Source organism: Gekko japonicus, unplaced genomic scaffold, assembly GCF_001447785.1.
Source record: "Gekko japonicus isolate JY-2015 unplaced genomic scaffold, Gekko_japonicus_V1.1 scaffold2574, whole genome shotgun sequence".
Taxonomy (NCBI): domain Eukaryota; kingdom Metazoa; phylum Chordata; class Lepidosauria; order Squamata; family Gekkonidae; genus Gekko; species Gekko japonicus.
Genome location: NW_015171579.1, coordinates 22,256 through 33,527, shown reverse-complemented (window position 1 = coordinate 33,527; position 11,272 = coordinate 22,256). Strand labels below are relative to the sequence as shown.

Sequence of the window (11,272 nt, the reverse complement as noted above, 5' to 3'; positions counted from 1 at the left end):
TCTTGTGGGGGGGGGGGAGTTTGAGGGGCAGAATAGAGTGAAGTCCAATCAGCTTCCATATGCAAATGACCTTGAAATGCTGGCCCAATCAGAGAAGAGTGGCCTAGGCTGCAGTGGGTGGGAGAGACCTCAGGAAACGCAGGTAGTGGATAGGGACAGTTTCTGAGTGACATATCAGGGAGCTGATTTTGCCGGGCATGGAACTTTGCCACCCCAACTGGCTTTTATATTTATAGAGAGATTACAGTTGATATGTTTTCCACTTTCTATGAGAGAGAGAGAGAAGGAGAAGGAGGAGGAGGAGGAGGAGACAGTGGCGGAGGAGGAGGAAATTGGATTTATACCCCGCCCTTCACTACCCAAAGGAGTCTCAGAGCGGCTTACAAACTCCTTTCCCTTCCCCTCCCAACAACAGAGAGAGAGAGAGAGAGAGAATTGTTTTTTGTTATTGTCCACAGTATTTTTGCTTTGGTTTTGATCTTTTTCCGTGGTTCTCGCTGGTTGTATTTTCTAAAATGGCACCGGGACAGCTTGGGGCGGGGGGAGAAAGTGGCATACGATTCTGTGAGACTTTTTTGGGAAGCGAACAACAGGCCCAGCAGCAACTGTGGCACTGCCCTCCGATGCAGAATAAAGAGGGGTGGAACACAGAGTTAAACTGGGGGGAAAGTAAACACCCTGTTGAATCATCCATGCCTTGATGTGTCATGGTGGGTAAGGGTGTAAAAGAGACCGGTGGATCCCAAATCAGTTTCTTCCTTCCTTGGCTCTTAACTAAGGACAGAGCACAATATATTAGCGCCAAGCACTAATGCAGGGGTCCCCAACGTGTTGCCCTCGGGCTCCACATTGCCCAGCAACACCTTTCTTGGTGCCCACAAAGTGTTTTTATAGAAAGTGGGCAGGGCCAGGTGGAGGTTGGATCCAGCAGTGCTTCTGATTGGCTGTGCAGGTTGGAACTCTTCCTCTTGAGAGCCAGTTTGGTGTAGTGGTTAAGAGCGCGGACTCTAATCCAAAGCAGCAAAATCATTCTTTAATGCTTTCACTTTCACTCCAAGTTCCTCCCGTTAGCTACACCCATCTATAAATTTTGGATGCTAATAAACCAGCTGCAAAATTCTCATCAAAACACCCTTGGAAATTATTTTATGGAAATTGGTTAGGTCAAGGTTCTCCAGCATACTGACCATGGCCACCATGGTGCCCACCAACACTTTTCCTGTTTCTAGAAAGTGGGTGGGGCCAGGTGGGGCTTTTGTCCAGTAGGGCTTTTGATTGGCTGTGCAGATCTTAAATATTGAAGAGTTACTAGGAGAGTTATGAAGAAGCACACTCGCCGACATTTCGGAGCTGGCTCCGCCTCCTGCGGCAGCCATTTTATTGTTGCGCCCACCACCTTGTGCAAGGATTCCAAAAGCGCCCGCAGTTTCAAAAAGGCTGGGGTCCCCTGTACTGGAATTTGGATTTGCTTTAACAGGATGGGGGTACAGAAGTTCACCAGGCCTTTGCTAATCCAACAAGCTCTTCTTGAAAAGCAACTCGCTATTGCTAAGGCAGGTATTGGAAAGGGCTCGCTGAAGCGCCCACCAACCTAACAGCCCAGAGCTGGCCCAGGTGTAGACAACCAAATCTGTACAACGGCGTTGGCCACATGCTATGATTTAAGCTTCCACAAACCTCGTTTTTACAAAGTGCATCAAAGAGGGAGGAGGATAATGAAGCTACAGGATGGGGAATAACCTGAATGGGATTGCAGCAAACGAGTTCATTGCAACTCCCGCCTAAATCGAAAGGAGAGCTAGAACACGGAACAGAACAGGCTTGCCGTCTCTTCAACGAACCACATAAGAACATAAGAGAAGCCCATGTTGGATCAGGCCAATGGCCCATCCAGTCCAACACTCTGTGTCACACAGTGGCCAAACATACCAGGTGCCGTCAGGAGGTCCACCAGCGGGGCCAGGACACTAGAAGCCCTCCCACTGTCGTCCCCCCCCCAAGCACCACCCCCAAGCACCAAGAATACAGAGCATCCCTTGCCCCAGCCTGAGGGTTTTCGGTTTCAAATTTTTATTGTTGAACTTTGTGTATTCTGCAATATGTTCCGCACAGTCCCTTTTTGCCTGTCTCATCGACTTGCATTTTATTTGCCAAAGCCTGTACCCCCCCCCATCCGCTTAAACTTCAACATGTGATTCGATTAAAATCTGCCGTCTCCATACGCTTATCCAATTCCCTCTTGAAACATCACTTGCCCCGGACATACGAACATAAGAGAAGCCAATGCTGGATCAGGCCAATGGCCCATCCAGTCCAACACTCTGTGTCACACAGTGGCCAAAAATACCAGGTGCCATCAGGAGGTCCATCAGTGGGGCCAGGACACTAGAAGCCCTCCCACTGTTCCCCCCCCCAAAGCACCAAGACTACAGAGCATCTCTTGCCCCAGACCGAGAGTTCCTATCTACACCTTGTGGCTAATAGCCACTGATGGACCTCTGCTCCATATGTTTATCCAGTTCCCTCTTGAAGCTGTCCACGCTTGTAGCCACCGCCACCTCCTGTGGCAGTGAAACCACGAGGCATTGGACATTTGCATTTCCCCACCAGAGGTATGACAAACGGCAATCTTATCTTTTCCTTTGCTTCTGCTCTCTGCTGCCTAAGAAACCCTGTGTGCTCTCTGATTAAAACTAGAAGTCAGCCCCAAAACATTGCTGGCACATATATTACCAAAAGGACAACAGCCATATGCTCTTCTGTGCCTCCAGTCCTCTATTATGCTACTGTCGGTGTGTAATTTTTTTCTCCTCTAGCAGACCAACAACACTTCTGGCAATTTCCGTATAACGCTAACTTTAAAGGGACTGTACGAGACAGCCCGAAACAGCTGCACAGCGGGGAATGCCTCCCTGCCGTGCAGCTGTTTCTCAAGCTGTCTTCCTCAGTCCTTTTAAATTTTAAAGAGACTGCAGAAGACAGCCTGAAACAGGTGGGCGGTGGGGTACGTCTTCCTGTGTCTCGGCTGTTTCTGCGGCTTTTGCGGAGTCTCTTTAAACCCTTGCTTTCCACTCCATCCATGAACTACCACGAACCGCTTTAAAAGTTCATGGAAGTTCGCAAACCAGGAACAGGGAAAAATTCGCGCTGAATTTTGCTTCGTAGTTTGTTTCGTGCCCACCTCTAGTCAGGGTAACAGGACACAACAAACAACAATATGCTAGCAGGGGAAATATCCAAATTAAAAATCTGATGTCTTCATGAACCCTGCAATCTGTCTACACCTGTTTAATCTTTTAAAACTTTTCAGAAGCAAGCACTCCACACGATGTAGTGATGGCTACAGGGACAGATGGCTTTAAAAAGGGGATCAGACAGATTCACGGAGGATAGGTCTATCAGTCGCTCCTAGTCATGGTGACTGAAGGGAACCTCCATGTCCAGAGGCAGTCAACCTCTGAATCCCAGTGCCAGGAGGCAACATCGGGGAAGGCCTGGACCTCTACACCCTGCTGCTGGACCTCCAGAGGAACTGGCTGGCCACTGTGTGAGACAGGATGCTGGACTAGGTAGACCGCTGGTCTGATCCAGCAGGGCTCTTCTGATGTTCTTCTAAACAGATTTGGGTTCAGTAAACGAGCATCAAGGGTCTCATCTGCAAATAAAAGTGTGTTTATATGCTGTGTGTTAAACGTTTTAAATCGCTTTTCAAGGACCTAATTGTTTCCTCCCCAGAAACCTGGCCAGCTGTTGTGGTGCTCTTCACCATGAAAGATCCATCGATCAAATGCTCCCTTAAGATTTTAACTTAAGCTCTCCAATAAAGGATGGTTTCGATCAGATTTAACCAACTGGAGGGGTTTTTTTTAAGCCATATTGAACGAAATTATTTTGCTGTGCGTTCTGTGTCCGACTCCACTCTACACAAACCGAAGTTTAAAGCTCAGGAATCCACATTAAACGTTCAGGCATTAAAACAAATAAAACATGCAAAACGAGTCTTACTTTTAGGATATTCTGGGTTTCATTCCATTTATTGGTCCATTCTTTGGTAAGCTCTTGTACCTGGGGGGGAAAAAATCCCGAGCATGATTCAGAACGAAAATCTATAGTTTTAACGTAGTGCACTTCTGCCTTGCATTTTATTCCCACAACAACCCTGTGAGGGAGGTCAGACGGGTGACTTTAGCAGTTGCGACACTCCTCGCAGAGGTGGTTTTTCTCTCCCCTCTTAAGAAATCCGTTTGAGAGAATAAAGTTATTCAATTGACAGAAAAAGCTGCTTTTTAAAAAAAGTGGTGTGCAAAGTAAACAGTTTCATCTGCAAAACTAATTAATTACTGCATTAGATTAGGGACTGACCATTGTAAAATCCAGTTTGGATTTCTAGGAATTAAACTTGCAGCGATTACCTCGAATCAAATCATACAACATGCAAACAAGGTTAACGAAAGGCAATGCAAAAATAATGCTTCGAATACTTTCTCGCGCAGAAGATTTCCCAGCAGGGTAAAAGAGGATCATTACCATCCAATTATAATAATACATTCTAATTAGCACCTATTTTGCAGTTTCTAATGTGAACAATAATTCACAACAGTTCACAGCTTATTGATTTAGCCAGGAAAACAAAACTATATGTTCCGTTTTTTAAATTATTTTTAAAAAGAAACTGCCGGAGGTTGGTTTCTCTCGACCAACAAAATGGGTCCCCAAGTAAGCTTTCCAGCTCTGGGTTGGGAAATTTCTTGAGATTTGGGGGGGTGGAACCTGGGGAGGGGAGAACTTGTGGCGGGGAGGACCTCAGCCGGGTATAATGCCATAGAGTCCACCCTTCAAAGCACCCTTTTTCTCCAGGGCAACAGATCTTGCCCATCTGGAGATCAACTATTAACAACGGAACATCTCCAGGTGCAACCCGGAGGTTGGGAACCCAATCCCCAAGACAGTCAATGATATAAGACAAAAACACACAACCTAAACAGCATTAAAATAATAAACACAGTTCTAGAATATCCAGTGGTGAAGCTGATTTCCCTACAATGCCACTGAAAACATATCCATAAAACCCCTTAATCTAAGATAAAGGTCGTGTAGAACACACAAATCTTTAAGCCCATCCGGGACGCCCCAATGATGGGGGCAGCAGCAGAGAAGGCCCTGCCCTGGGTCACCTAGCCAAACCTCAGGCAAGCCTGGATCCCTAAGTAAGGTTCCCTGTGCAGACTCCAACTCCCACATCGGACAATACTGGTACAGAGAGTTCCTTAGGATTTCGGGCCCAGTGTGTGTAAGGCTTCAAGGGTCAAACCCAGCACCTTGCACTGGGCCCGGTGGTTGACCTAACAGCAGCTTAATAGGATCCCAGTGGAAAATCCCAATAAAGACCCATGCCATCACTTTTTGAACTACCAGCAGCTTCCGTACAGACTCCAAGGGCAGCTCCACACAGACTTAAGCGACCCAGAGAAACTCTCACCCTCTTCCCCATTCAGAACACTTTTTGGCAATCTGTTAACTTACTCTTGCTTCATTCTGCTGAAGTTTCTCCTCCATACTTAAAGCAGTCGGAGAGTCCAGAAGTGCGATCTGGGTGGAGAGCAAAGCAAATGTTATTACACCCACTCACTTCGGTGAACGTTTTAACAAGATTATTCGGCGCTGCCGAAATCCCTTCCGAGCTGACGGAATGGGCAGCTCTCCAAACACGTGTCCGTGTGAAGCATCATCATTTATGCTCTTCCTTTCAATGAACTATGGCATGGCAAGCCAGCACGGGGCAGTGGTTAGAGTCAGTGTTCCCTCTAAGCTGAGTTAGTGTGAGCTAGCTCAGTTTTTAAGCCTCCAGCTCACAAAAGAAGGATGGCTTCAGAGCAAACTAAGTTATGCAGTAGCCAAATTGCTCACTCACTACTTTAATGCCAGTTGCTCACAAAGTATACTTTTTGCTCACAGGATTCCACAGCTTAGAGGGAGCATTGGTTCGAGTATCGGAGAGAACCAGGTCCGAATCTCCACTCTGCCATGGAATCTTGCTGGGTGGCCTTGGGCCAGTCCCGCAATATCAGCATAACTGACCTCATAAGGATGTAGTGAAGATAAAATGCAACCGAGAAGAATGATGCAAGCCGCCTTGCGCCCTCCCCATGGGAAAGAAAGCTGGGATATAGATGAACCAAATAAATACAGCATTCCTCCTGCACACTCCTTGGCCCTTATAAAAACTGGCACCACAGACCTCCCGGTCACCTTTCACCAGCTCCTGAACACCTTCCTGTTTTTTCCTATTATCTTTTACCTATCCTTCCCCTAGTCCTGGTGGCTACTTATTCTTGGATCTCTCCCTGTCACTCACCCACATCCCCTCCCCTTTTATTTTTTAAAAAACCCTTAATTGGTTCTTCCCGTCCTATTATTCCTTTTCCCTCTTTCCTCCTGCTGCTCTTCTTTCTTGCAGGGGTCCATCTAGACCTGGTTACTGAGCGGTGAGGGAAAGCTACCCTGCATATGATCAGAAGGCAAGACTTTTTTTCCCTCCTGACCCACAGAAATGAGCCATCATAGTGAGAGAACATCAGAGAAGCCATGTTGGATATGGCCAATGGCCCATCCTGTCCAACACTCTGTGTCACACAGTGGCCAGAAATACCAGATGCCATCAGGAGGTCCACCAGCAGGGCCAGAACTCCAGAAACCTTCCCGCTGTTGCCCTTCTAAGCACCAAGTATACAAAGCATCACTGCCCCAGACATAAGAACATCAGAGAAGCCATGTTGGATCAGGCCAATGGCCCCTCCAGTCCAACACTCTGTGTCACACAGTGGCCAAAAGTACCAGGTGCCACTGGGATGGCCGCCAATGGGTCAGAACTCTAGAACTCACTGTAGCCCCCCAATCCCTAAGAATACACATGGAATTCACTGCCACAGGAGATGGTGGCGGCTACAAGCATGGACGTCTTCAAGAGGGAACTGGATAAACATATGGAGCAGAGACCCATCAATGGCTATTAGCCACAGCCAACGACAGGACATTCAATGAAATTGAGGGGACACTCGGTGAAATTGCTGAGCAGTTGGGTTAGAACAGATAAAAGGAAGTACTTCTTCACCCAAACAGTGATGAACACATGGAATTCACTGCCACAGGAGGCGGTGGCGGCTACAAGCATGGACAGCTTCAAGAGGGAATTGGATAAACATATGGAGCAGAGGTCCATCGGTGGCTATGAGCCACAAGGTCTAGATAGGAACTCCCAGTCTGGGGCAAGTGATGTTCTGTATTCTTGGTCCTTTGGGGGGGGGCAACAGTGGGAGGGGTTCTAGTGCCCTGGCCCCACTGCTGGACCTCCTGATGACCCCTGGTGTTTTTGGCCACTGTGTGACAGAGTGTTGGACTGGATGGGCCACTGGCCTGATCCAACACTGGCTTCTCCTATGTTTCTTATGAGACCTTCTTGGAATACCAGCAGGCGGGAGGTGGGGGCAGGCTTTATCCAGCCACCTCTCTGAATAGCCTCCAGGCCCCCAGTAGGGGTCAGTCACCAGAGGTCGCCGTGAATTCCAGGTGCACACACACTCACATGCAGGGACACACACACACACGCACATATGAAAAAAACACCAAAAAAAAAACAACACCAAAAAAAGAAAATAAGAAAAAGACTGTGAAAATGACAGCCTTCTGAGCTTTCACAAACCTAAAAGAGATATTTATGTATGTAAAATTGTTTGGGCTGGTGTACCCCTCATAACGGTTATTGGGACTCCTCCCTGGTTCTGGCATTGCTGGTTTGTGTTCTTAGTCAATTATTTTAAATTTTTAAATGCTGTTTTTAACTGTTCGAATGTTTCACGTTTTCATGTGTGCCTCCTTGGGGGATCCTGACCGGGTGAGAGAGGCGGCATGAAAAAGCTTTAAATAGAACAAAAGAAATACATTTAACACAGTGTCTTTTGCAAAGTGGGACGGTGAAAGTATTTTCAGTGATGAGCGGCTGTGCTTCCAAAGACTGTTAAGGTCCCGGCTTAGAAAACGATATGATGTTGTGAAGTGAATTAAATCCACAGCCGGAGAGATGTGGGATTTCATTCCAGCACGAATATATAGGCGTGCTAGTTCTGATTTCTTTGGGATCCCTTTCCATCCAAGTGCCAGCGGGGACACTGGAAGCGGGAAAAAATTAAGAGCTTGCCCTTATTAACTGCTAGGCTGGCAATAGCACAGCCCTGCCAGTAAACATAGGATATAGCTTGTGTCGCTATCAGAGATACAACCACCCACACCAGGTGAGACAGGTGGGATACACAGAAAGGAAATTGCACAGCACAAAAAAGAAAAAAACCTTAGAGTTTCATACAGGTCTGTGAAGACGGCAAGATCAGTTCACTAAAGCAGCATCTTTAAAATGGAAGAAGAAGAAGAAGAAGAGGAAGAGGAAGAAGAGGAGGAAGAAGGATGAGGTGAAGAAGGAAGAAGAGGAAGAAGAGGAGGAGGAGGAGACTGGATTTATATCCCGCCCTTCACTACCCAAAGAAGTCTCAGAGCGGCTCACAAACTCCTTTCCCTTCCCCTCCCCACAACAGACACCCTGGGAGGCAGGTGGGGCTGAGAGAGCTCTTTTGAGAACTGCTCTTTCAAGAACAGCTCTGAGAGAACTTGTGACTGACCCAAGGGAACACCAGCAGCTGCACATGGAGGAGTGGGGAATCAAATCCAAGTCTCCCGGATTAGAGTCCATGCTCCTAACCAGTACACCAAACTGGCTCTTCAAAGCCACCAAACATTCACCTGAAGGGAATATTTGGTAGTCATCCTACAATGTATAGTTTTCTCGTGATAATAGCGACAGCGGTTACAGAAAGCGACAGGCAACTTGTATTGGGGCAGGGAACTAAGGTCATCGCGCATCCACAAAGGGGGGCCCCTTGCAACCTCAGACCTACCCCGTGCAAAGGATATACGGCAGAGCACGGGAAATGGCATTTTTGGAAAGCTGAAACGACTGAGGGGTGACATAAACAGAGGTTTACGTCCTGCAACAATTCTGACCCACTTACCGCCTAGGTCTCCCTATTGTCCTCATAATCAGGGGTGGTCCACTGAATAAGCCACCCAAGAAGCTGCTTAAGAACATAAGAACATGAGAACATAAGAGATGCCAATGTTGGATCAGGCCAAAGGCCCATCCAGTCCAACACTCTGTATCACACAGTGGCCAGAAATACCAGTGCCATCAGGAGGTCCACCAGTGGGGCCAGGACATTAGAAGCCATCCCACTGTTGACCCCCCAAAGCACCAAGATGACAGAGCATCACTTGCCCCAGAGTCCCTGTCTATACCTTGTGGCTAATAGCCACTGATGGACCTCTGCTCCATATGCTTATCTAATTCCCTTTTGAAGCCGTCCATGCTTGTAGCACCCACCACTTCCTGTGGCAGTGAATTCCAAGTGTTAATCACTCTTTGGGTGAAGAAGTACTTCCTTTTATCCGTTCTATCTACCTGCTCCATCCCATGCAGAATCTTATAAACCTCAATCATGTCACCCCTCAGTCGTCGTTTCTCCAAGCTAAAGAGCCCCAAGCGCCTTAACCTTTCCTCATGAGCAATAGGCTTAGAAAAGATCAAAGGAAGTCCTTCTCCGCAGTTGTGGGGAGAGGAAGGGAAAGGAGATTGTGAGCCGCTCTGAGACTCCAAGTGAAGGGCGGGGTATAAATCCAACCTCTTCCTCTTCTTCCTCTTCCTCTTCTTCTTCTTGTAGCTTTTTTGATAATTAAAATAACTAACATTTCGAAAAAGGGTATTGCTGGGCTAATTGAGGATGCCTTTTTAGTCAAAAACGTTTAAACCAGCCAGTCTCCAAATAACCTGCTAGCTGATCCACCATTGTAATTCTCCTTCTGTAATTTTGTTTAAAAAACCCACCCCTTTCTCCCCTTATCAACTGTTTAGGGGTCTCGTTCTTGCATGTTTAATCCCCCAGATATCCCCCAAATAGGACGAAACAAGTGGACCAGCTGAGCAACCTGCTTCAGGGGCTGAGCCGGGTCTGAAACCAAGTCCCTCAGATGAGAATCTTTCCTTAAAGCCGGATTCCATTTTCCCCCCCTTTCTCCCATCTGCTCTGCAAGCTCTTCCCCCCTCCTCCCTGTCTGTCTCAGCGCTTCTCCCCGTCAGGTCAGCCTCAGCCGCAACGGGCCCCCGTAAATGTATCTTCTTGATTTCTCTGCCAACCTCACCCGGCCGCTGACGGGAAGCTAGGCCCGTCTCAGACACTCCGGGGTCCGTTTTCTCCCCCTGTGCTCTGCGTTTCCCGAGACCCGCCTCCCCGAAGACACACCGTTCGCTATTTCCAGTAGCTCTTTGTTTCCTCAAGGCCTTGATGTGGAAAGACATTTATGAGAAGAATTGGAAGGGGGTGGTGGGGGGGAGGAGAGCAGAAGAGACGAAATCCCGTCCAAACTGTCAAGGAGCAGGATTGTGTTCGACTAACCAGACCGGGCCTTGTCCACTCTGTCTTGAGTCCACTGGAATCACTCCCTACCTGTCAGCACCGCTTAACAAGGAGCGACGATCCTGTACGGATATGCTCTTTCCCTTCATCTACTCGAACTATTGAACCGTAGAATCATAGAAATAGAGTTGGAAGGGACCTCCAGGGTCATCTAGTCCAACCCCCTGCACAATGCAGGAAGTTCACAAAGACCTCCCCCCAAAGCCCTAGTGACCACTGTCCCACACCCAGAAGATGACAAAAAAAAACCCTCCAGGATCTCCAGCCAAACTAGCCTGAAGAAAAATTGCTTCCTGACCCCAAAGTGGTGATCAGCATTCCCAAGAACTAAGCGCTGAGGCAACCCGTCATGATCTGCCTGAGTTCACAGAATCAGCACTGCTGTCAGATGGCCATCTAGCCTCTGTTTGAAAACCTCCAAAGGAGGAGAGCCCACCACCTCCCAAGGAAGCCTGTTCCACTGAGGAACCGCTTGAACTGTCAGAAAGTTCTTCCTCATGTTTAGCCGAAAACTCTTCTGATTTAATTTCAACCAGGGGTCATTTCCTGCAGGAGCGCACAGGACCGGAGCTCCGGCAGTAAAGAGCCCAGGGGGTGGGCACATGCAACAAGCCCCACCCCCTGCTCTCAGCAGACCTCAGTCAAAGCGAGAAGTAGCCAGGTAAGCTGCAGAACCCCCCCTGCCCCCCTGGTCCAAAACAGTCCAGTGGCACCTTTAAGACCAAGTTTTATCCAGATACAAGCTCTCCCTCCTC

The 11,272-nt window shown here is 47.9% G+C and overlaps 1 protein-coding gene across 1 annotated transcript in view; it reads right to left on the bottom strand.

Annotated features, from left to right (window-relative positions):
• KIF16B (kinesin family member 16B) overlaps positions 1–11,272 on the bottom strand; it is a gene marked incomplete at its 5' end in the record, with an annotated part of 222,113 nt that overhangs the window by 188,793 nt on the left and 22,048 nt on the right. Inside the window, 2 exons of the mRNA XM_015419818.1 lie at positions 4,006–4,065; positions 5,524–5,589. Of these exons, the coding sequence (XP_015275304.1) occupies positions 4,006–4,065; positions 5,524–5,589 (126 nt within the window). The remainder of the gene's footprint in view (positions 1–4,005; positions 4,066–5,523; positions 5,590–11,272) is intronic.